The 25,727-nt window shown below is 35.5% G+C and overlaps 1 protein-coding gene across 1 annotated transcript in view; it reads right to left on the reverse strand.

The window, feature by feature from the left end:
- The window catches only part of EVI5 (ecotropic viral integration site 5), a 173,707-nt gene that overhangs the window by 54,623 nt on the left and 93,357 nt on the right, over positions 1-25,727 (reverse strand). The window contains exons 15-18 of the mRNA XM_021689953.1: positions 25,345-25,485; positions 24,033-24,191; positions 13,880-14,026; positions 4,862-4,957 (exon numbers count right to left, since the gene is read on the reverse strand). Coding sequence (XP_021545628.1) covers positions 4,862-4,957; positions 13,880-14,026; positions 24,033-24,191; positions 25,345-25,485 — 543 coding nt within the window. The remainder of the gene's footprint in view (positions 1-4,861; positions 4,958-13,879; positions 14,027-24,032; positions 24,192-25,344; positions 25,486-25,727) is intronic.

A 25,727-nucleotide genomic window follows, 5' to 3' on the forward strand; every position in this document is an offset into this window, starting at 1 on the left:
TTTAAAAATAATTTTTAAAAAGGTTTAAAAATTATTGGTTGCGGAAACATGCAAGGGCTAGAGTTACATTAGGATCTGTTGTTGTACAGATGCCTCCTAAAGCCATGTAAGTGAGACCCTTCATTTGAATACAGCTTTTAAAAAGCCAAAAACTTGGGATTCTCAGAGGAATACAAACATTCAGAAATGATAAGACTAAAACAATAAACAAGAAAGAAGAGAGGCAAAAGTGAGTGGTGCTGGGAAAGCTATGGGAGGAGAGAACATAAAGAGGATGACTGGCCAACAATGACAAATGAGATAAACTCAAGCATGATAAAGACCGAAAAAATACCAATGAATTTAGCAATTAGGATTCCAGTGATTATTTAATCAGGAGCCACTTGATGCCAACATATTCCTGATAGTAAAAATTTCATGCATTTTCTGTTTTCAGAAACAATATTAACATGTTATATTTCACTTTAAACAAAACATGCAGCATATCAGGCTCTTCACTTTAATAAGTATTTCAGAATAAATAAAAACAATAATATAAATCTTGCTGTTTGTGACTAACATGTAAAGAAATGTAGCAAAATTTCATAATTTTCTTGATGTTAGAAAACTACAGGCTTAAACTAGAATTGCATATGATAGCATGATTTAAATTGCTGATTACAAATATGTCATGCAGTCAGTTCATGTCTGAAGTTTTTCTGAATATGTGCTACCTTACAGGGAATATTACCAACAGAACATAAAGGCTATTTTTTTATAAACATATACAAATCATAATGTGTTATGATTACTTTCAACCCAGATCAAAAGATGAGGCTATAATATATGTAAGTCTTAGAAATTAACCAGATTTTAAATTGAAATTTAATTCAAAGGATATTTCAAGTGGGAAGAAAATTCTAGATGTTGCAGCAAAAACTGTATTATGGTTTGGAATAGAATATAACACATTTTGAAAGAAATAAGATTTTCAACATAATATTTTTCCCATATTAATAAGAAATAGGACATAGAATGACAAAATGTTTAGTTTTGAATCTTCTTTTGAAAATTGCTTTGGCAATGTACAAATATGGTAAACTATCACTCAAACATGGACTTAGAGCAGAGGCAACAAAAGAAAAATAGGTAAGTTGTACTTCAACAAAAATATAAACTTTTGGGGCGCCTGGGTGGCTCAGTTGGTTAAGCGACTGCCTTCAGCTCAGGTCATGATCCTGGAGTCCCGGGATCGAGTCCCGCATCGGGCTCCCTGCTCGGCAGGGAGTCTGCTTCTCCCTCTGACCCTCCCCCCTCTCACGTACTCGCTCTCTCTCATTCTCCATCTCTCAAATAAATAAATAAAATCTTTAAAAAAATATATATATATAAACTTTTGTGCATCAAAAAACAGCAAAAACTGTTTGCCAACTATCAATCTGATAAGGGACTGACATCAAGAATATATAAGGAACTTTCACAACTCAACAACCTGATTTAAAAAATGAGCAAACATGGATCGGAAGAATAAACACTGTTAAAATGTCAATGCTACCCAGAGCAATCTATACCTTCAATGCCATCCCGATCAAAATTCCAATGACATTTTTCAAAGTGCTGGAACAAACAATCCTAAAATTTGTATGGAATCAGAAAAGACCCTGAATCACACCAAGGGAATGTTGAAAAAGAAAAACAAAGCTGGGGGCATCACGTTGCCCGATTTCAAGCTGTATTACAAAGCAGTGATTACCAGGACAGCCTGGTACTGGCACAAAAACAGACATATAGACCAATGGAACGGAATAGAGAACCCAGATATGGACCCTCAACTCTATGGTCAACTCATCTTCGACAAAGCAGGGAAAAATATGCAATGGAAAAAAGACAGTCTCTTCAATAAATGGTGCTGGGAAAATTGGACAGCCACATGCAGAAGAATGAAACTCGACCATTCTCTAACATCATACACAAAGATAAACTCAAAACGGATGAAAGACCTCAATGTGAGACAGGAATCCATCAAAATCCTAGAGGAGAACATAGGCAGTAACCTCTTTGACATCGGCCACAGCAACTTCTTTCAAGATTCATCTCCAAAGGCTAGTGAAACAAAAGCAAAAATGAACTTTTGGGACTTCATCAAGATAAAAAGCTTCTGCACAGCAAAGGAAACAGTCAACAAAACAAAGAGGCAACCCACAGAATGGGAGAAGATATTTGCAAATGACACTACAGATAAAGGGCTGGTATCCAAGATCTATAAAGAACTTCTCAAACTCAACACCCCAAAAAACAAATAATCAAGTCAAAAAATGGGCAGAAGACATGAACAGACACTTCTTCAAAGAAGACATACAAATGGCTAACAGACACATGAAAAAACGTTCATCATCATTAGCCATCAGGGAAATTCAAATCAAAACCACACTGAGATACCTCCTTACACCAGTTAGAATGGCAAAAATTGACAAGGCAAGAAACAACAAATGTTGGAGAGGTTGTGGAGAAAGAGGAACCCTCTTACACTGTTGATGGGGATGCAAGTTGGTACAGCCACTTTGGAAAACAGTGTGGAGGTGCCTCAAAAAATTAAAAACAGAGCTACCCTATGACCCAGCAATTGCAGTACTGGGTATTTACCCCAAAGACACAGATGTAGTGAAAAGAAGGGCCATATGCACCCCAATGTTCATAGCAGCAATGTCCGCAATAGCCAAACTGTGGAAAGAGCCGAGATGCCCTTCAACAGACGAATGGATAAAGAAGATGTGGTCCATATATACAATGGAATATTACTCAGCCATCAGAAAGGATGAATACCCAACTTTCACATCAACATGGATGGGACTGGAGGAGATTATGCTAAGTGAAATAAGTCAAGCAGAGAAAGTCAATTATCATATGGTTTCATTTATTTGTGGAACACAAGGAATAGCATGGAGGACATTAGGAGAAGGAAGGGCAAAATGAAGGGGGGGGAATCGGAGGGAGAGATGAACCAGGAGAGACTATGGACTCTGAGAAACAAACTGAGGGTTCTAGAGGGGAGGGGGGTGGGGGGATGGGTTAGCCGGGTGATGGGTATTAAGGAGGGCATGTACTGCATGGAGCACTGAGTGTTATACGAAGAAAATAATGAACCGTGTATCACTACATCAAAAACTAATGATGTATGGTGACTAACATAATAAAATAAAATTAATAAAAAATTAAAAAATTTAAAAAAATGAGCAAAGGACTCATATAGATATTTCTATAAAGAAGGTATACAAATAGCAAATAAGCAAATGAAAAGATGGTCAACATCACTAATCATTAGGGAAATGCGAATCAAAACCACAATGAGCTACCACTTTACACTGATTAGGATGGCTACTATAAAAAAACAAACAATAACAACAAAAAACCCAGAAAATTAACAAGTGTTGGAGAGGACTTGGACAGAAATAAGAGCCCTTGTGCAATGGCTAGCAAAAATGTAAAATGGTGCAGCTGCTATGGAAAATAGAACAGCAATTCCTCAAATAATTAAACACAGAATTACTATATGATCTATCAATGCCACTTCTGGGTAAATCCCAAAGAAATGAAAGCAGGGATTCAAAGAGATTTGTACAACTATGTTCACGGCAGCATTATTCACAATAGCCAAAAGGTGGAAGCAACCCAAGTGTTTACCAATGGATAAATAAACAAAATGTGGTATACACATACAATGGAATATTACTCAGTCTTAAAAAGGAAGGAAATTTTTTCACACATTACAACATGGATAAACCTTAATGACATTATGCTAAGTGAAAAGAGCCAGTCATAAAAAGACAAATACTGGGGCATCTGCGTGGCTCAGTTAAAGTGGCCAACACTTGATTTCGGCTCAGGTCATGATCTCGGGGTCCTGGGACTGAGCCCTGCAGTGGGTAGGTGGGTTAGTCTGTGGTTCAGTCTGTCAGGCTCCCTGCTCAGTGGGGAGTCTGCTTTCCCTCTTTTTCTCTCTCTCTTTCCCTCTGCCCCTCCCCCCACTTGTGCACTCTCTTTCTCTAGAATGAATAAATAAATCTTTTTTTTTTTTAAAGATTTTATTTATTTATTTGAGAGAGAGAATGAGATAGAGACAGCATGAGAGGGGGGAGGGTCAGAGGGAGAAGCAGACTCCCTGCTGAGCAGGGAGCCCGACATGGGACTTGATCCTGGGACTCCAGGATCATGACCTGAGCTGAAGGCAGTGGCTCAACCAACTGAGCCACCCAGGCGCCCCGTAGAATGAATAAATAAATCTTAAAAAAAAAAAAAAAAAAGAGATGCCTGGGTGGCTCAGTCAGTTAAATGTCTGCCTTCGGCTCAGGTCATGATCCCAGGGTCTTGGGATGGAGTCCTGCATCGGGCTCCTTGCTCAGCGGGGAGTCTGCTTCTCCTTCTGCCTGCCACTCTCCCTGCTTGTGTGCACACTCTCTCTCTAGCTGACAAATAATTAAATAAAATCTTAAAAAAAAAAGACAAATACTATATCATTTTACTTATATGAGGTACCTAGAGTAGTCTAATTCAGAGATAAAAAGTGGAATGGTGGTTTCCAGGGGCTTGGGGAAGATGGGCATGAGGAGATGTTCAATAAGCAGACTTTCAGTTTTGCAAGATGAAAAGAGTTTTGGAGACTGGTTGCACAACAATGTGAATGCACTTAATGCCACAGAACTGTACACTTTAAAATGGTCAATTTTATATGTATTTTACCACCAAAAAAAGGGCTTGGAAATGAATATGTGTTGAAATAGAAGCACAGTCAATAGGAGGAAGATATAAATCAGTCCTTGGGTGCAGAAGGAAAGAGAAACTATGGCATTATTTTCATGTGTACTTTATTATTTTCGTATGGTACCTGGATTTCCAGCTCAGCAATGTGCTGCTGTAATTCAGCCACAGCAGCTATGCTATCGGCTTCCCGGAGTCTCACAGCCATCACTTCTTCCTTGTTCTAGGGCGGCAAACAAAACAAACCAAAAAGAAACCATGTAATATATCAAAAATAAAACCTGCTTCAAATTTTGAAAACAAATAGATCTATGATGAAAGGAGAGAAAAAAGTGCCAGTATTTCCTGAACTTGATATAAAATGAAGACCGAATATACAGAACATATATAGACCGAGTATACAGAATAGCATTCCATCTTTAAGCATTAAGAGACACCACTCATGGCACGCCTGGGTGGCTCAGTCGTTAGGCGCCTGCCTTCGGCTCAGGTCATGATTCCAGGGTCCTGGGATCGAGCCCCGCATCGGGCTCCCTGCTGGGCAGGAAGCCTGCTTCTCCCTCTCCCACTCCCCCTGCTTGTGTTCCCTCTCTAGCTGTCTCTCTCTCTGTCAAATAAATAAATAAAATCTTAAAAAAAAAAAAAAAGAGACACCACTCATATAAATAAATGTTGCATAAGAAGTTAAAATTAAAATGAACTTAACTAAAACAATTCAAATCACTGGTGACCGTGAAAGCTGCTCATTTTTTATGCAAGAACAAATATTGAGAACTTTCAAACAACAGATTAACAGACAATGTGGATATTAAGAGAGTTTATTAGCTAGATAATATTTGAAAAATTATATTCTTTCTGAAGCAATAAATGTTAATGAATATTTATATTATACTACAAAAGAGAATAGAAATTAGATTATATCATAATTCTAACCTTCCTAGGAAAAGCATAGTACTTAATTCTACCACCTCAAAATTTCACAAAGAAAAACCCCAAAACTGTATTCTACAGTATACTTGCCAATTAATACTGAACCAGAAATAACAAAATATGAAGAAAATATGTTAGAGAAAAGTAGGGTATGTAAAAATATTTTTCTCCTCCATTAACTTCAGTTGAAATTTAGCAATCATTTGTATCAAAATTGTACAGCATGGTGACCTTAGGAGAAATTTAGCACCTGACAGCACTATAATACCAAAATTTCTAAAAATAACAAATTCAGTAGGAGTTTAATAATTAAACTTCCAAATAAAAAACTGTACTTATTCTTGTATCTCAGATATGATATTGCTGCTTCACTTTAAGCAAATACTGCTTTAAATATTTTGCCAATTTGCATATGGCCACATGTGTACCCAGTGCTGTGCTAGTAAATGTCTAATAATCAGGGGCATCTGGGTGGCTCAGTGGTTAAGCATCTGCCTTCAGCGCAAGTCATGATCCCAGGGTCCTGCGACTAAGCCCCATGTCAGACTCCCTGCTTAGTGGGGAGCCTGCCGCTCCCCCTGCTTGTGCCTCACCCCCATCAAATAAATAAATAAAATCTTTAAAAAAAAAAAAGTCTAGCAATCAGCTTTCTCCTAGGGGGGTGTGTGTGTGTGTGTGTGTGAGAGTTCGTGTGTGTGTACAAATATGTGTTCATGCATAAGTTTATTATATTTTTTTAACATAAACTGATATAGAGGATATACAGAACACAACATATAGATAATAAGATATACAATACTCATTGCCCATTCTGTGTAGTCGCTATATTCTCACAGAATGCTTCACTGATTTTTTTCTAAACTACTGTATCCATAAGCCATGGTTGAAACTGGGGAAGAAGTGAAGTTTTGATATAAATGTTGATTGAATATTTTTGTTAAAAGATGAAAGTGAAACAAAGACAACTTATGTTAGAATTTCACTCATTTGTTAATAATGTGAGCAAGTTTTTTGTTGATTCTGGTAATAGTAATTAAATACTGAAAGAAAATTTCCTTAAAAATTTTGTGCTATTCATAATGTATAGGCTGAAGATACAACACACTTTTAAAGTTTAATCTGCATTAAAAATCAAGCACAGGTATCAAAAGCTTTTCCTTAAAAGGCCAGAGAGTAAATATTTTAGCCTTGTGGGCCATACAATGTATCGTAAGTATTCTACCTGCCACCACTGCAGTGTGAAAGTGGCCACGGACAATACATAAACAAACAGGCAAGGCTATATTCCAATAAAACTTTACTTCCACCACTCCAGCAACCCTCAGTTTGTTTCCTGAGATTAAGAATTCCTCATATCAGTGAGATCATATGATACATGTCTTTCTCTGATTTGTAAGACTGTTGAATCACAGACCTGTACCTCTGAAACAAATAATACATTATATGTTAAAAAAAAAAGAAGATACTAGGAAGGGTAAAATGAATGGGGGGAATTCGGAGGGGGAGACGAACCATGAGAGAGGATGGACTCTGAGAAACAAACTGAGGGTTCTAGAGGGGAGGGGGGTGGGGGGGTGGGTTAGCCTGGTGATGGGTATTGAGGAGGGCATGTATCGAATGGAGCACTGCATGTTATACGCAAACAATCATGGAACACTACATCAAAAACTAAAGATGTAATGTATGGTGATTAACACAATAAAATTTTTTAAAAAATGAAAAAAAAAAAAAAACACTTTACTTCCAAAAATAGGCAACCAGACAGATTTGGGCTATAGGCTATAGTCTGCCAACATCTGGTCTAGATAATCAACAAAAAAATAAATCCAGCCCTGATTTGTAGTTTGACAACTTATGTGATGTAAATCCTCCCACCCTGGCTCCTTTCAAGCTACCAACGTTAACATTACTGCACACTTAGTTGGGAAGAAATGTGCAGTAGAACACTATTATATTGTATTTCCACCATACAGATACAAGGGGTATAAATAACCTCAAAAGCACAGATAGTAGTAAAATGGAAAAATAAGTAGTAAATGATGAAGTTTGAGTACTTATTACCTTTGTTCTATCACAACTTAATTGTGTTATATAACTTAACTGTTAATATGGCTGTTTTAACAAGTGACTCACAAAATTCCTGAAAATTTAACAATTGGTTTTTGCAAGCCTTTACTGGCTGGCTCCAGCACACCACTGTGCCTCTATTTCATAAAATTCAAATCTCATTTGGTCACTCCTTTATTTTAAACACTTCATGGCACTCCACAGATCTTGAGATAATGACTCAGGTCCTTATACTGGTGTCCTAGATTCTGTATGATTTCGTTCCCTATTCACTGCTCTATCCTCATATCTTACCAGTATTACTCATGATACTTACCTCTGGCTACAATGAACTTCTTTTAGTTCAAGCAACCTCTTGTTCCTTTCTCATTTTTACTCTTCACATATGCTATTCCCTCTATCCAGTGAACTCTATTTATTGTCTTTCCTTAACTCCTACATAGCTTTAATGTCTTAACTTAATCATTCCTCAGTTAGCCTTCCTTGAACCATTACCCTAATGCTAAACTCCCATTAGAGTGTCCTATAGACCTCCTCAATCATAGCACTACTCATATTGCATTGTGCTTGTTTGTATACTTGTCTAAATCCTTTACTAAGAGAAATCCCCTTGAGGCCAGTGATGTCTCCAATAGTCAGCACCAACTTTCAACCTTGTGAGAGAGCCACAATAATATCCTTTATTAAAGGATAAAGCACCTTATCCTTTAACTCCAGTTAAGCCTTCAGATGACTGCAGCCTCATAAGAGACTCTAAACCAGAACCACTTGGCTAAGCTGCTCTTGAATTTCTGACCCACAAAAACTCTAGGATACTGGTGCTTACTGCTATTTTAAGCCACTAAGTTTTAGAGGTAATTTTAAAAATAGTAAGATAACATACATTTATAGTCTACTAATTTTAGTTAACTGTATAAAAATTATATTAATAAAATAAAATTATTTATATAAATTATATATAAGTTGAATTATATAAATTCATACCTACAAACGTATATATTACAAATTATACAAAATTATGTTAATCAAATAAAAAAACCCAAATTCCCCCTAATTTTCCCCCTCTTCAATCTAATCACCAAATCTTGGTTCTGTACAAAAACGGATAGTGAATTTATCTACTTCTCTTTATTTAAATGCCAATACCTGAGCCCAAGCTAGTACCTCTGTCTTGTACTACTTCCTGATGATCTCGTAACAAATCTCTCTCCAACCCCACCTCAAACCTATCTCCACACACAGTGGTGTGTGTGTTCTTTTAAAAAATAATTATATTAATTGCTACAAGCAATATCCCCTAATAAAAGCTAAAATTAGTTGCTGGAACTTTAAGGATATTTGCATGGCCTCAAAATAGTTCCCCCCAAATATTTATTAATTACTGTGGTGATTTTAATATACGTCCACAAGTTCTTTGATACTTAACACTCCTTAACACCCTGCCTGCTATGGCCTGGACTTAGTAACTTGCTTTAATGAACAGAGTTTGAGAGGAAAAAAGTTCTGTAGCAGAAAAAGCTGGCAGACACCAACTTAAATGATCAAGGTTAACAGCACTAACCATAAGACGTATTAATACAATATGTCTTCTAACATCATGTGCTGAGGACACTTCAACTCTGTATTCTTTCCTAAAATACATTATCTCAGTCTAGTCATGAGAAAACATACAATCCCAAACTGAGGGATAGTCTACAAAGTATCTGCCCAGTATTCTTCAATAATCAAGGTAAGAAAAGATAAGAAAACATTAAGAAACTTGTCCCATATTGGAGGAGACAGAGATATAATGGGGAGATCTGAATAAAGTCTGCAGTTTAGCAATAACATTGTATCATCATTCATTTCTTAGTACTGATAAATGTATCATGGTTATGTAAGATGTTAACATTAGGAAAAGCTGATGATGTAATGTATGGTGATTAACATAACAATAAAAAATAAAAAAGTAAAAAAAAATCCATTAAAAAAATTCAAAATTAAAAGAAAAAAAAACCTGAAGCAAATATAGCAAAACAGAAAAAAAAGTCATAGTTGATTTCCTGTTTAAAACCTTTCAATAGCCTCCCACAGCACTTAAGAGTAAAACCCAAACTCATTAGTATGGGCCCTAAAATTTTGTATGGTAAGAAGTGGAGTCCCAACCTACTTCCCTGGTTTTATTTCATTAGCTTTTTACTTTATACAAGACTCAGCAACCAACTTCTTTCCTGCTTTTGTATCTTGAACTCTGCCCTTTTCACGCCAGGATCTTCCCCCGGCTCTTCATATGGCTGCTTCTTTCCTATTCTTCACATCTCAGCTTTGATAGCACCTCCTGGCACTCCATCTTAATCACCACTTACCCTCACCTCTCACTTTATAGTACATCATTAGTAACAATCTTATGTAATTTTTACTTATTGCCTCACTAAACCCAGTGCTCACCTTCTTCACTACTGAATCCCCAGAGCCTACAAGACTGACAAATAAAAGCTGCCCAAATATCTGATGAATATGTAAATAGATACCATCATTCTTTGAAGTCTCATAATCTCACCTCCCCCCATCCCTATTTGAGAATCACTGTCCTAAAATATGCAAGTTACATCTATTTAAAATGAAAAGGTTTGACTATACACTTTGTAAGTAACACAATGGAGAAACAGGTACTATCATGTCCTCTTGGTCAGAGTACAGAATGGTATAACCCTAAGGAGTGTCATCTGACAAAACTGTATAAAGTACAAATGCGTTTACCCATTTCAAACAATCTAAGAGAACGTGTAGATATACCTCTACAGGAATGTAGATATAACTCTATATGTCTGAAATTATATACGTACAAGGTTATTCACTATACTGTGGCAGCAAAACACTGGGAACTATCCATGTGCCCATCAACAAGGATCTAGTTTAGTATACTACAGTACATCCATGCAATGGAAAACAATGTACCTTAGAAACTGATGAGAAGACTCTTGAAGCACTGATACTGAAAGCTCTACAAAACATGATGACATAAAAGAAAACCACCATAGTGACAAAAAAAAGCAAAGAGAAGAACATACAATATGTTAACTTCTATGTAAGAAAGTGAAAAGAAAAATTATGTACTTTTACTTGCTTGTATTTGCCTAAAAGAAACTATGAAAGAGGGGCAGGTGGGTGGCTCAGTCAGTTAAGCGTCTGCCTTCATCTCAGGTCATGATCCCAGGGTCCTGGGATCGAGTCCTGCATCAGGTTCCCTGCTCAGTAGGAAGTCTGTTTCCCTCTCTCCCCCTGCCCCTCCACCCCTCTCATGCTCTCTCTCACTCACACTCTCGCAAATAAATAAAATCTTAAAAAAAAAAAATTCTGAAAGGACGTATCAGAAAATAATAAAAGCAGTTACTTAGCAAAAAATAAAAGAAGGGGTATGTGGTAGAGTCAGGAAGAGAATGAGATAAAAGGGGAAAGAGTGTGAACAATGCTTTCATTTATACTCAGTTAAAAAATCAAAGCATTATGAAAAAATGCATATGTATTAAGCTATTAAAGTTTATATTATATATAAGCACCAGGTTTATTTTCTTCCTGTTTCTTTCCTGTCATTATTCCATAGATGCACAATGTTATAATCATAGTAAAATACTCTGACTTTCCTCACTTAAAATTACTTATCATACAATTTTACAAGTTTATATATGAATTAATATACCTTTTCTCATGGATATATATATCTATATTGGTATCTTTATATATGTAGAACTAGATAATAGAAAACCTTTTATAATCTTCAAATTTAGATTTATGTAGGAAATCCCACAATCTCATTACTAAAATCTTGGGGGCTAGGTATGTCATAGAATTTACGATTTTTTAGATTTTAGAAAAATAATAAGGTACATAAACCATACATTAGTATTATCCAGTGGCTGCATCCATAATGAAGTACTATGCTCAGTGATAGACACAATGAAACTGTAAAGTATAAATATTCACACCAAGCAGTATAAAATAAAAATTATAAATGGGCATCCCAATGAATGTGTGAAATTTATGAGAAAACATTTGGGTTTCAGAGTGTTTTAAATTTTCATATTGGAGATCACAGACTTATACTATTTTTATCTTTAAGTGGGAACATTCAAATTCAGTTGTAGAGGGAAAATAACAATATTAAAAACAGTATCCTGATATATTACATAAATGAAAAGTAAAATGAAATTTAATAATTATTTATCAACAAATTACAAGCTATAATCATATAAAACTAAATGAGGGACGCCTGGGTGACTCAGTGGATTAAGTGTCTGCCTTCAGCTCAGGTTCATGATCCTGGGGTCCTGGGATTGAGCCCACCCAGAGTCCAGCTCCTGGCTCAGCGGAGAGTCTGCGTCTTCCTCTTCCTCTGCCCTTCCACCCAACTCGTGCACATACCCGCATGTGCACTCTCTTGCTCTCAAATAAATAAAGTCTTAAAAAAAAAAAAACTAAATGAAATGAGTCCGATTTCTATAATTGAAGGCCTAGCTTCCTTGAAAAAGTCAGGGTTTGTTCCTGAACTGTTCCAGCATAACACGATAAAATATATACACTTAATTACAATGTACTAGGTGCTATGGTAACAACACACTGGTCATTCTCAAAATCTACAAAAGGTATTACAAAACATTGAATAAATCAATATACAGGGTAAACACACAAGCAGATATCAGAATTAGCATCTGTAACAAATTTCACAGTACTATTACTGAACACTTAAAAATTAAATAAAATCTCATATTGGTTCTTAAAATTTTCTAAAATTCTGAGTCTGAGCCTATTATTTAAATTAAAAAATATATATATATATTTTTTCATCAGCAAATCCCAAAAATTATTTCCAACGAACACCTTACTTTGCTTAAAAGGTGCCAAGGCATTTGAGGAACAATATTAAATCCAATAACAGTGTTATCAACCTATGTTTAAGGAAAACTTACACCAATAATGAAAAAAGATTAAGTTTAGCTCTTTATTAAAAATAAGGCAGCACAGACAATACGGCATCATAAAATTTAATCACATATTATAAAGACAAATCAAAATGATATAACCTCATGTCACATCATTTTATTTTATTTTTAAATTGGTCTACTCATATCCTTGTAGAGGGACTAATTTTAAGTTAGTACAAATTTCAGTACTGCCTACAGATTTCTGTCAGTGTAAACTGCAACAGCCATGCATATTTATTAGGATGTAATTTCATCTCTGGATTTCAGTGACACTGATAAACCACTCAAGCTTCACTCTTGGTTTTTAATGACACCAGAACAAGTTGATGGAATTACAGCTTCATATGTACCATTGAAAGTCTTTTTCTTATCATAGAATAATAAGGCTGGACTCTTTAAAGGGCATCATTCCTGCTATCTCACCATGGAAAGATGGATGCCTAGTTTATTTTTAAAATCCCATAACTTGTCCTCAGTAATCTATTCTAATGCTCAGACCACACTCATCTCTTTAGTTATTTCTCTCTCTTTCTCTCACACTCACTCTCTCTCCTTCTACCCCCCTCCTCATTCACCCCACTCTTCATCCCCTCACTCTCTCACTACTGTTGTACTGTAAATTGATTTCAGGAAAACATTTACTTGCATTCAAATACTTTTTGATGCTTTATAAATCCAAACACTTCACACACAAAAATGGAAAAACCAATTAAAATAATGGGAAATGTACACAATTTTCCCAATCCATGGGCAAACACACTTCTTTTGCTCTCTACCCAGAAAACATATATCAATATTGAGTGCCTACCGATACCATACCGATCAAAGCAGAGTTGCCCTAACCTCTCTAAATTACCATTTTTTTGGTTCTGATTTTAAAAGCTTTGGTTTTAAAGGGCTACAAGTCAAAAGAAAAATTATAAAGAGATATCAATTTTCAACCACTTGATTATCTTAATTTCCTAAACTGGCATTTAACCAATGGGTGAAAATAAGGTTTCCTGCCTGAAATCCACCTCACAGCAAGATGCGCTAACCCTGTCTGAAAGCAACCACCAAACCAAGTTCAGGAAAAGTGGGAAATAAAACTACCTCTTTTTGGTTTTATTTGGTTTTAAAATAATGAAGAGACAAAACAAAAAGGCATTATTATATTGACAAAAACATTAGGTAGCTGATATATTTACCTTGCATTCAATCTCTGCTTGTTTGCGCTTTGCTTCACTTAATTGAGTAAGTAGTCCTTTGTTCTGTGCCGAAAGATATTGCACCTTCTCGTGTAGACTAATCACCTCTTGTTCTGCTCTTCGAAGATGGTTACTATTGATCTGATTCTAATAATTAAAAATATAAATACTCAGACATTAAAGATCCCAAAAAACCTACAAATTTCTACCTCCCCATTTTATACCTCAATAACATTATATAAAATGCTATTATTAGTTACAGGTGGATTTTATTTAACAAGTAGTTAAATGTTAAAAAAAAATTTATAAACGTGCTTTAAAAAAATCGAGTCATCCAAAAGAATACTTAGGTCCATATTAGAAACTCTTCCTAATTTTCTCTGTTTATACAATAAATATCTACAAACTTTAAGAATGTTTACACAGACCTTGAAGGTATTAACTTCTGAAACAGGCAGTGTTACACAAATGAGTAGATACAGAAATATGATGACTTTAACTCCTCTTTCCCGTTCCCAAAAGAAAGCACAGACTGCCTGAAAAGTTCCATCATCATTTACTGGACTGTAAAATCCTTGATGTCATGAAATGTGTCATATGCACTTCCATATTCTTCCAATATACAGCACAGTCTTTTTATGGAACATGAACTGGTTGTGAATTCTGACTTGTTATTTGGTGATTAAGCAAACTAGTTATAATATTTCTATTTCATCATTTGAAAAATGCACACAAAAATACCCCTTATTTCTCATTCGGTTCTCTTCAGTATTAAATGAGAGATTACATGGAACAGGGCTTAACCTATAGAAAGAACTCAATAAACGGTGGTGCTTAATGTATTACAACTATAGAACATGTTAAAAAATATATATACACCTTAAATTGATTGACATGAGGTAGTTTCCCCATGTCTGATTTCTCTTAACCCCAAAATATTCCATTTGGGGTCTGAAAGAAACAGTAGGGATTTTAGAACCAAAGACAGGAAAGTCTGGCTCCTCATTTTACAGTTCTTCACCCTTGCTAAACGCATCTAATCCCATCAAATTCCAGCACACGGGTAAAAGCATAGATATTACCATCCGACTTTAAAGGCTGTGCTGTAAGAATCGTATGACAAAAGAAAATCATATGAGTAAGAATCATTTGAGAAAAAAAGCTCACGTAATGTCTGAAATTAAACAGATACTTAATAAACCCTTGGTTGTTACTATTATTTCATCTATTCGACCTCACTCAATACAAATGACCCTGCCCTCCAGCTTTATTTAAAAATCTGCATCGTGTAATAGATTTAAGCTCCAAAACTTTCTACCATTTCTGAGTTTCTTCATTTTTACTTTTACTCCTCTTCCTGACTCACTGTCTACAAAATAGTAAACTTCTTAGTACTCAAGTACTGAGTACTTAGATTCAAAATGTTCCACAACTTCTTTTTACTGTCTTCCCTCCTACCACCGAACAAATAACTACACTTCAGAGGGACATACCTTCAACATAAGCTGCAAAGAATTCTCAACAGACAGAAATCCTCCCTCCACCCCTCAATACAAGTCCATGATCCAAAATTATAAAACTCCACACATAAGCAAAATTGAAAATTGATGAGTAAGAAATTGTAGACAAAAGGGTAACAAGAACAGATTTTTTAAAAACTCTAGATAGTAATCATGTGAGGACTTTATATAAAATAATGTATTTAAAATTATTAGACATAAAAAGAGGAAGCAAAACATAAGCAAAGAACAAGTAACTATCAAAAAACATTTAGCAAATTTGGGGGCGCCTGGGTAGTTCAGTTGGTTAAGCATCCAACTCCTGATTTCAGCTCATCTCATGAGCTCAGGGTCGTGGGATGAAGCCCAGTGCCTGGCTCAGCGCGGAGGCTGCTTGTCCCTCTCCTTCTGCTCCTCCCTCAATTCATATATGTGCTCTCCCTCTCTCTCTCTCCAATAAATAAGTAAATAATCTTTTTTTTAAAAAACCACATTTAGCAAATTTGAAAAATAACCAAATACAACTTCTTGAAGTTAATATAGCCAATAATGTTAAAAATTAATTAAAGGGTTAAACAGGAGATTAGCTACACTGAAGAAATAGTGTTCCAGAAGGGCGCCTGAGTGGCTTAGTCATTAGGCGTCTGCCCTCAGTTCAGGTCATGATCTCAGGGTCCTGGGATCAAGCCCCACATTGGGCTCCCTGCTCAGCGGGAAGCCTGCTTCTCCCTCTCCCACTCCCCCTGCTTGTTTTCCCTCTCTCACTGTGTTTCTCTGTGTCAAATAAATAAATAAAATAAAATTTAAAAAAAGAAAGAAATAGTGTTCCAGAAGAGGTCAAGAGACATAGAAGAGACTTAGGAGGTACAAAATATACCTAATGGGGGTTGCAATATAAAACAGAAAACAAAGAAAAAAGTGAGATATGATAGTCTAAGAGATAACAATACTTGAGAATTTTTACAACTGGAAAATATATATATGAATCCACATTTCGGGAAACACAACTAGTTCTAGACAGGATAAATACAAATAAACCCTCGCTAAGATACATTTTAAGAAAACAGAATGCTGGGACGCCTGGGTGGCTCAGTTGGTTGGGCGACCGCCTTCGGCTCAGGTCATGATCCTGGAGTCCCTGGATCGAGTCCCGCATCGGGCTCCCTGCTCAGTGGGGAGTCTGCTTCTCCCTCTGACCCTCCCCCTCTCATACTCTCTCTATCTCATTCTCTCCCTCAAATAAATAAATAAAATCTTAAAAAAAAAAAAGAAAACAGAATGCTAACGAAAAGAAGAGACAAATCAAGGGCAAAACCAGGTCTCTGTTAAGGGGGAAAGTGAAATAGGCAGCAGACATCTCAACAGGAAAACTTTGTAGTGCTTAAAAAAATAAATTTCATCCTACAATCGTACATTCAGCTAAACTATCATATAACAGTGAGAAAAAGTACATTTACCTTTAAGAAAGTGAGAGTTTACTACTCATGACTGAAATCAGAAACTGTTAAATAATAGTAACAGCAAAAAGTGTGCAAATAGACAAATCCAAATAAGCACTGACTCCATAAAAAAACAATAATGTCTAATAATTTGGAGATATAAAAAAGATGTACAATAATAGTAAGATATAAGATTGGAAGATGGAAGAAGAGCACATGAAGATCTTCCAAGGCCCTTATACAGTTTAGAAGGAAGATGGAGATAATTATCAACATCAAACTTTGTTCAGTCAGGTGAGCATTTTTAATTTTTTTCAGGTAATAAACACTAATAGAAAAGGAATTATAAAGTCAAACCAGTAGCAGAAAAAGAAACATCTAAATTAATCCAATAAAAAAGCAAGAAAGGAGGGGAAAAAATAGAAAAAAGGGAGGAAATAAATTGAAAAAAGAAAATAATTTTAAATATATCATAATAAAGAGTTTTGATTCCTGATGGGGTTGTAGAATAGAAAGAGCATTACTCTCACTCTTTCAATTAAAAAAAAAAAAAGCCAGCCAAACTCTAAATTCACAACTTTTGTTGAAACCAGACAGGTGAGGTGACAAGGCAACCAACTATCCCCAAATCTAAGGACAGACAGGGCAGATGAAGCCAGAAGCTGTTAAATAATTCAGCCAGGGAAGGGGGGTGGGGGGATTGGTTAGCCTGGTGATGGGTATTAAAGAGGGTACGTATTGGGGGAAAAAAAAAAAAGAATAATTCAGCCAGAATATTATCAAATTGGTTGCGGCCAAGTGTTGGCTGACAAGAGAGTGTGGAGCCTAAGGGGAACAGCAGAGTTCGCAAGCTCTTATATACTTTTTCTTCATGGACCCCAAGAGGTACACACAAAAAAGACTGATGAGAGTCTTGAGAAAGAGATCTCCACAGCACAGGCTTGAGGAAAGAGAAGAGCAGGCAATACAGAAGGAGCACTAAACCTTGCTTGTCTCCTCTAGGGAATAAAAGGTTTCATAGGCTTCCCAGGCCAAGAAACACTGTTGCTCCTGGAGCACTGGGGAAATCACTACATCTGAGGAAGGGCTAGGACTATATTGTGGGCCTAGGACTACAGCTGGTGGTCGGGCAGGAGCACTAAGAAAGTCAAACACTCCAGATCCAGGGACACAATGCAGCCTAAGACTGAGGCTTTATCAGAAAAATGGGGAAGACTTCTGCCCCTCCAACTTCCTGTAACAAGTAACAGTGGAACACTCTGGAGACTGACTCGCTCTGAAGTGCTGTGTAAATGGAAGACCTAAAGATGCTGAGAAAACCTGTTGGCAAACCAGCCCCCAATCTAAAAATGAGATAGTGCTAGAGGAATTTGAAGCCTGTGGTGCAATGAGGGTAACCACAGAAACAACAAACCTCAAACCCAGCCCAACTCCTGACTATATTAACTCAAATACCCCACATTAAAGGCCTCGCAGAGGAAAAGGTATGCCCATTTCCAGGCATAAAAACTACTTACCTTAGTCTACTGTCCTACTCAAGATATTCAGTTTTCAACAAAAAATTACAAAGCAGAGGAACAGGTAAGAAAAAACAAAATATTACCAAGAGGCAAAGCAATCAACAGAATCAGCCTCACATATGACACAGATATTAAAATTACCTGAAGGGAATTTACAATAACTGTGATTAATATGCTAAAGGCTCTAAAAGAAAAGTGAAAAACATGCAAGATCACATAGCTAATATCAGCAGAGAAATAAAAACTAAAAGAATCAAACGGACACACTAGAAATGAAAAACACAGTAACAGATGTGAAGAATGCCTTCAATGGCTCATCAGACAACTCACAAAGTGGAAGAAAGAATCAGTGAACTTAATGATAAGTCAATAGAAATAAGTCAACAGAAACTGAAACACAAAGTGAAGAAATAATGAGGGGGGAAAAAAGAACAGAACATCCAAGAGTTACTATCAACATCAAATAATCTAACGTATGTGTAATGGGAGTCCCAGGAGGAAAAAAGAGTATGGTGGGACAGAACAAATATCTGAAGAAAGAATAACCAAGAATTTTCCAAATTTCATGGTAGACACAAATCCAGAGGGCCAAGAAACTCAGAGGAAAAAAAACAAAGCAAAAAAGTACATCAAGTCATTTTATCTTCAAACTGCTAAAAACAAGAGAGAAAACCTTAAGGGTAAGTAGAGGGACAAACACATTACAGGCAGATGAACAAAAACAGAATGACAACAGAATTTTAGCTTGCGTGGTTTCTGACAAGAAGAACTTAAAGCGTTGAAGACAACAACAACAAAAAGACCCAGAATACAATATCCAGCAAATATATATTTTAAAATTGGAGACTTTCCCAAAGAAACAAAATTAAGAATCCACTGCCAGCTGACCATCAGTAAAAGAAAAGCTAAAGGAAGTTCTTCAAGCACAAGGAATACAACACCAGACAGAAACATGGATGTATAAAAAACAAAACAAAAAAAACAGAACGCCAAAAATGAATGGAAGGGAAAAAAAACTTCATTAAAAATTTTTAAAATTACTCTGAAAGGTAACTGATTAAAGCAAATTAGTAGCACATATGACATGTTTGTACTCTATGTAAAAATAAAATATATAACAATAGCACAAAGGAAGAGGGAAGAACTGAGAATATACTGTTGTAAGGTCCTTATACTATATGTGAAGGGTACAATATTATTTGAAGACAAGCTCTGATTAGATGTATACTGAAAATCCTAGAGCAACCAGTAAAAACAAACAAACAAACAAACAAAAATAACCCAAAAAGTTAAGGAGTATAAATAAGTCAATTGTGGAGATAAAATTGAATTCTAATAAATGCCTCAAATCCAAGAGAAAGAAGAAAAAAGAAAGAACAGATGGAAGAGAGAATAGCTAGCAAGGTGATAGATACTAATCCAAATTGAATCATTAAACATGGACTACATATGACACCTAAAAGAGACTGAGACTGCATTTTTATAGCTTTATTGAGATACACACATCATAAAATTCACCTACTTAAAGTATACCTAGACTTCAGTGGTTTTAGTATATTCACAGAGTTGTACAACCATTTGTGAGATTGGATTTTTAAAAATATCCACTTATATGCAGTTTATCAGAGATGTAATAGACAGGTTGAAATTAAAAAGATGGAAAAAGATATATAAGGCAAATATTAAACAATAAACAGCTTAGATAACTGTATTAAGACAAATAGACTAAATCAAAATGCATCCTGAAGGATAAAGAGGGTCAGTACATAATAAGATTCATTTTATCACGAAAGAAATAACAATTATACATTTGTATGTCCCTCTAAAAGGTGCTCAGAATATTTTAAGCCAAAGAAATTATCGTAATTCTAAGGAAAAATAAACAGATCCACAATCACAATAGAAGATATCTACTATTTAGCATTTGAAAGATAAGGTGACACACACAAAAACTAGAAAGGATATAGAAGATACAAACAATACATTAAATACATTAAGATACATTAAATAATTAAGAAGTTTGATCTAGGGACACCTGGGTGGCTCAGTCGGTTAAACGTCTGCCTTCAGCTCAGGTCACGATCCCAGGGTCCTGGGATCGAGTCCCACATCGGGCTCCCTGCTCAGCGGGGAGCCTGCTTCTCCCTCTGCCTGCTGTTCCCCCTGCTTGTGCTCTCTCTCTCTCTGATATATAAATAAATAAAATCTTAAAAAAAAAAAAAGAAGTTTGATCTAATATAAATAAGACTCTACAGACCACATTCTGTGACCACGAAGCAGTTTAGTTAAAATAATGATATAAACTACTAATGAACCAGAAATCTATACATCTGGAAAAATAAAAGACACTTGTAAACAACTCTTGAGTCAAAGAAGCAATCAACGAGAAAGTCAAAAAGTATGGAACTGAAGAACAAAAAATATACTTATATTAGAAAAGAAAACATAGTAGGTAGGAGTACAAAGAAAGGGGGAAAAGATGAAACCCAAGCAACACATATTTAAAGGATATAATAAAGAACAGAACTAAATTATACAGAAACAATGGTACAACATGGAGGACCAACAAAAATTAAAAACCCAGTCTTTAGAAATATTAATAACAATGGCAAGCCTCTAAAAAATTGGCAAACTTATGCAAGACTTGACAAGAAAATTTTAAAAAGGCACAAATAAACACTATTAGAAATTTAAAGAGACAAATATTGATCCAGTAAAAAGAAAAGATACTTCTTAAAAAATTACTCTGAACAACCCTAAGTGATAAATTTGAAAATTCAGATGAAATGGACAGTCTCCTAGGGAAACGTATTTTACCAAACTAGACTCAAGAAAAAACAGGAAACCTGTAAAGATCTATAACCTTCAAAAAGTAGGATCAATAGTTACTATTCCCACAAAATGAAACAAAAAGATAACACTGTTTAAAGGAATGGATTCCAGCAAATATTCAAGTAAGAGGTAATTCTAATCTTACATAAAATTTCATAGAACAACAACAAAAAAAGATAAAATACAACCAAACTCATTCCATGAGCTTATTATAACCTTGTTCTGAAACTAGGTAAGAGTCTCCCCCAAAAGAAAAACTATAGTACATTTTAACTTAGGTACGAAAAATCCCAAATATTAAAAACCTGAATCCAGGGGCGCCTGGGTGGCTCAGGCAGTTAAGCGTCTGCCTTTGGCTCAGGTCAGGATCCCAGGGTCCTGGGATCGAGCCCCACGTTGGGTTCCTGCTCAGCGGGAGCCTGCTTCTCTCCTTCCTGCTTGTGCTCTCTCTCGCTATCTCTGTCACTATCTGTCTCTCTCTCTCAAATAAATAAAATCTTAAAACAAAAAAACAACCCTGAATCTAACCATGTGAATGTGTTGTGTATGTCTCTGTATGTGTGCTGTATCATACACTTGTTTGTTTTTCAGTATTTTGAGAACTGTACTACAATATAACTGGTTTGCTTTGCAATCTTACATATTTTACTTTATGCCTTAAAAAACATTATTTTGAGAAAGGTCCAGAGGCTTCACACTGCCAAAGGAGTTCATGGTATAAAAAAAAGATAAGAATCCCTGTCCTGAAGAAATTCTTGGAGCTAGCCACAAGGAAACATGTGCAAGAATGTTCCGAGCAGCACTATCTGTAAGAGCAAAAACTGGTACACAGAAAGAAGAGTGTGGCTCAATAAACTAAGGTGTACTTCCTAGGTGGTATTTTCTGAAAGGCACTAAAATGAAGGAACTGAAAAATATCAACAAGGACAAATCTCTTAATCTGGATGCTCAATATGGACCATCATCAGTTCAAGCACTGGCATTTAGGGAAAAGTGCCTTATGCCATTCCTCTTCCAGCAAAATCTATCCAAAATCACACTTAATCAGGTACAATTCAAAATACAAACTCCTTAGGAAGCCTTTCTCTAACCATCTAGTTGGAATTAATTTTGCCCTCCTATTTTCCCAGCAGTTTTCACTGAACTCTTTAATTACCAATTTCTGATTTATACATTTTTTTAATTTTATTGAGATATAATTGATATACAGCACTGTGTAAGTCTAAGGTGTACAGCATAATGACTTGACTTACATATAATATGAAATGATTAGTTAATAACCATCATGTCATATAGTGAATTATATTAAATGTAGTTTTGTGCACGCCTGATTTCTCAGGTATTAAGTTCTCTGATGGCTGGACAGTGCTTTGTATTCAAAAGCTCTCAAAATGATGTTTGTGAATTTGATTCATTCATCACTCTTAAATAAAATCTGGGGGCGGCTGGGATAGAGCCCCTTGTCGGGCTCCCTGCTCAGCAGGGACCCTGCTTCTCCCTCTCCCTATGCCCCTCCCCCTGCTTGTGCTGTCTCAGCTCTCTCTCTCTCAAATAAGTAGATAAAGTCTTAAAAAAAAAAAAAGAAAGAAAGAAATCCTGAACATTGGCTTAAAAGCTGTTTGCATCTTTAATAAGTACATGAAGATAAAATCTGTTATAAAACTTCCCATTAAAAAAACTAGATTTCTACTTTTCATAATCTTACTGTTATTTTTAATTACAATGAAAAATATAAGAATATAACTTTGAACAATGTAAAGCAAGATATATTTAACCTAAAGGATTTACAGATTCGTGTTGTCATGTTCGAGTTTGGATGATCATTTTGCACAAAGGTATACAGAATGATACATGAGTTAACTATGCCCCCTACTGACTAAATATTTTGAAAACCAAATAACATTACAGAGAATACAGAATACGGTCCACACAAATGTACCACATAAAAATCAAATGTGGTTTATAATGCAAATGAGTTCCATAAAAAGGATTTTGCAGATCTTAAATCAAGTGTATTTAAGGTAGAATTCATTACAGAAAGGGGAGACTTGAGAAGAAAGAAGTATAATTTTGGAATTAAGTGCTCAGAGTCACCAAATTACACATAAGGAAGCATCATTCACATTACAGTCTACAGTAATTGTTCTCAACCAGGGTAATTCTACTCCGAGGGGACACTGGCAATGTGTGGATATGCTTTTGGTCATCACAACCTGGGGTGGGGAGTACAGTGATACTGGGATCTAGTGGGTAGAGGACAGGGATGCTGGTAAACATCCTACAGTGTACAGGCCAGTTCCCCAAATAAAGAATTACCTGGTTCAAAATCTTAATAGAGTCAAGGTTAAGAAATTTTGCTCTACATGAATATTTCCTCTCAAGTTGTGCAACAAGGCAACAGAGTTAAATGTAGTTTTATGACTTGCTTAAACTTTGCTGAATGGGTCAAAGAAGACATTAAATCTCTGATATCAAAGACTATAATTTTTAGCCCTTTTTCTTTGTGCTAGGAAATTACAATCCAGACAGTTCCATATATCCATCTCTTAGCTCTATTCTAGGGTGATATAACCTGTGCATAAACTTTTGATCTGTTAATGATTTTTTTTTTTTTTTTTTAGAGAGAGTGAGTGTGTGTGAGGGGGGTGGGAGGGGCAGAGTGAGAGAGAGGGAGAGAGAGAATCTTAAGCAGACTCCATACCCTGCATGGAACCCAATGTGGGGGTTGATCTCATAACCCTGAAATCATGACCTGAGATCATGACCTGAGCCAATATCAAGAATCCAGTATTTAACCAATTGAGCTACCCAGGTGCTCCATGCTAATGGTATTTTTTAAAGCTACTGGGCTTTCCCATCATACCTGTGTTTCCATTTCCATCATCCTTTGTTTTATTTCTCTTATTTCTGCCTGAGTTTCAGCTTCTCTAAGTCGAATGGTCATCAGTTCATCCTGTAACTCATTCACAGCATTTTTCTTAGGTGGGTCTTTCCACCTCCCAGTAGTACGAGCTAAGTGGCGCTAAAAGATAAAAAAAATTATATTGCAACAAATACTCCCAGTATCAAAATAAGAGCTAACTTTCCTGGCACTTATTTCATGCCCAGTACTATATTTAGCACTGTATATACATTATTTTATTTAATCCCCAGAAAACCTTAAAAGTTAGGCACTATTATTGCCATTATACAGGTCAGAAAATGGAAATGGTGGTGATTAAGTAACTTCAGAAAGGTCAATATAGCCAATAAGTGGCAGATCTGGAATACAAGCTCAGATATAGTTCAAATCAGTTTATACTGTGGATTATTGTAAAGAATGCAATTTTCACCCTAAATTTATTATGAGAGATTTCCACATTTTTAATGAAATCCCAAGAAAAGAAAAAATGGGGCCATTCATGAATTAAGGAAGCAATATTAGGAATGTTCTCAAAATATCCATGGTGAAGCATCAGTTTTGTTTTGTTTTTAATTTCCAGTTTATTGCTGCCTGACACTTCTGGGGGCAAAAAAAAAAAAGCTGTGGCAATGTTAAGGACTAATTTCAGTCTTTGCTAGATGTAGCCCCACCCCAAATTCAAACCAAAGTCACTATTCTGAAATGGTATGTAGTGTTTTTTTCTTTCCTCTCTCCCTTCTTGATCTGTCTCTTCTAGATTCTGGGTTTTTTTGTTTTGTTTTGGTTTGGTTTTTTTGGTTCCTTGCAACACTTTCCCTCATACGTGAATAAATTTGCAGGCATATAAATGCCTGATTTTGTGAGATAACCAATTTTCAAAAGAGTTTACAAATGTATAGACAAATTTATATTAGTGTCACCCTTCTACTGTTTCATACTAATGGATTTAATATCAACAGAAGAAATATGTCCTATATAAAGGGAAATTTTCTTTTCATTCTTTAGGAGAAGTTATATAAATCACAATGATACAATAACAAAAACATGACTTGATCTCTATTTTATCTTTTTTTTTAGTTAAATGAATTAAAAAGGGAGAAACAGCTTAAAGGTACTTTCAACTTATAAATGCTCTCAGATTTTTACATTTAAAGAGTCTTTCTCATTTTAAATTCAAATCCTAGTGTTGATCATCAGCTACTTCAAACTCACACAAATTGGATATTCAGGCTTTACCTGCTTTTTAAAAAATATACAAAATATAATGATATACCTGCCAGTGTTCCTCTAAATCCTTGACTTGTTGTCTAAGTTCTTTCAATCCCATAATAGCTTCTGCTTCTCTCAGTTTCACAGCAATGAGCTCTTCCTGAAGCCTTGCAATGTTATTCTCATCAGGAAAGGAGTTGTTTCTCTAAAGCAAGAGAAAATATAATTTGGAATTTTTTAATTTAAAGAATAAAATAAAATAAAACATCTGTAGTAAGAGCTATTTTGTCCCATATGTAATTGTACTTAATTTTACACAGTTTTACTGAGATATAAATCACAAACCATAAAACTTACCCTTTTAATGTACACTAGTCAATGGTTTTAAGAGTATTCACAGGGTTGTACAACCATCATCACAATCTAATTTCAGAACATTTTAATCGC

Source organism: Neomonachus schauinslandi, chromosome 4, assembly GCF_002201575.2.
Source record: "Neomonachus schauinslandi chromosome 4, ASM220157v2, whole genome shotgun sequence".
Lineage (NCBI taxonomy): Eukaryota > Metazoa > Chordata > Mammalia > Carnivora > Phocidae > Neomonachus > Neomonachus schauinslandi.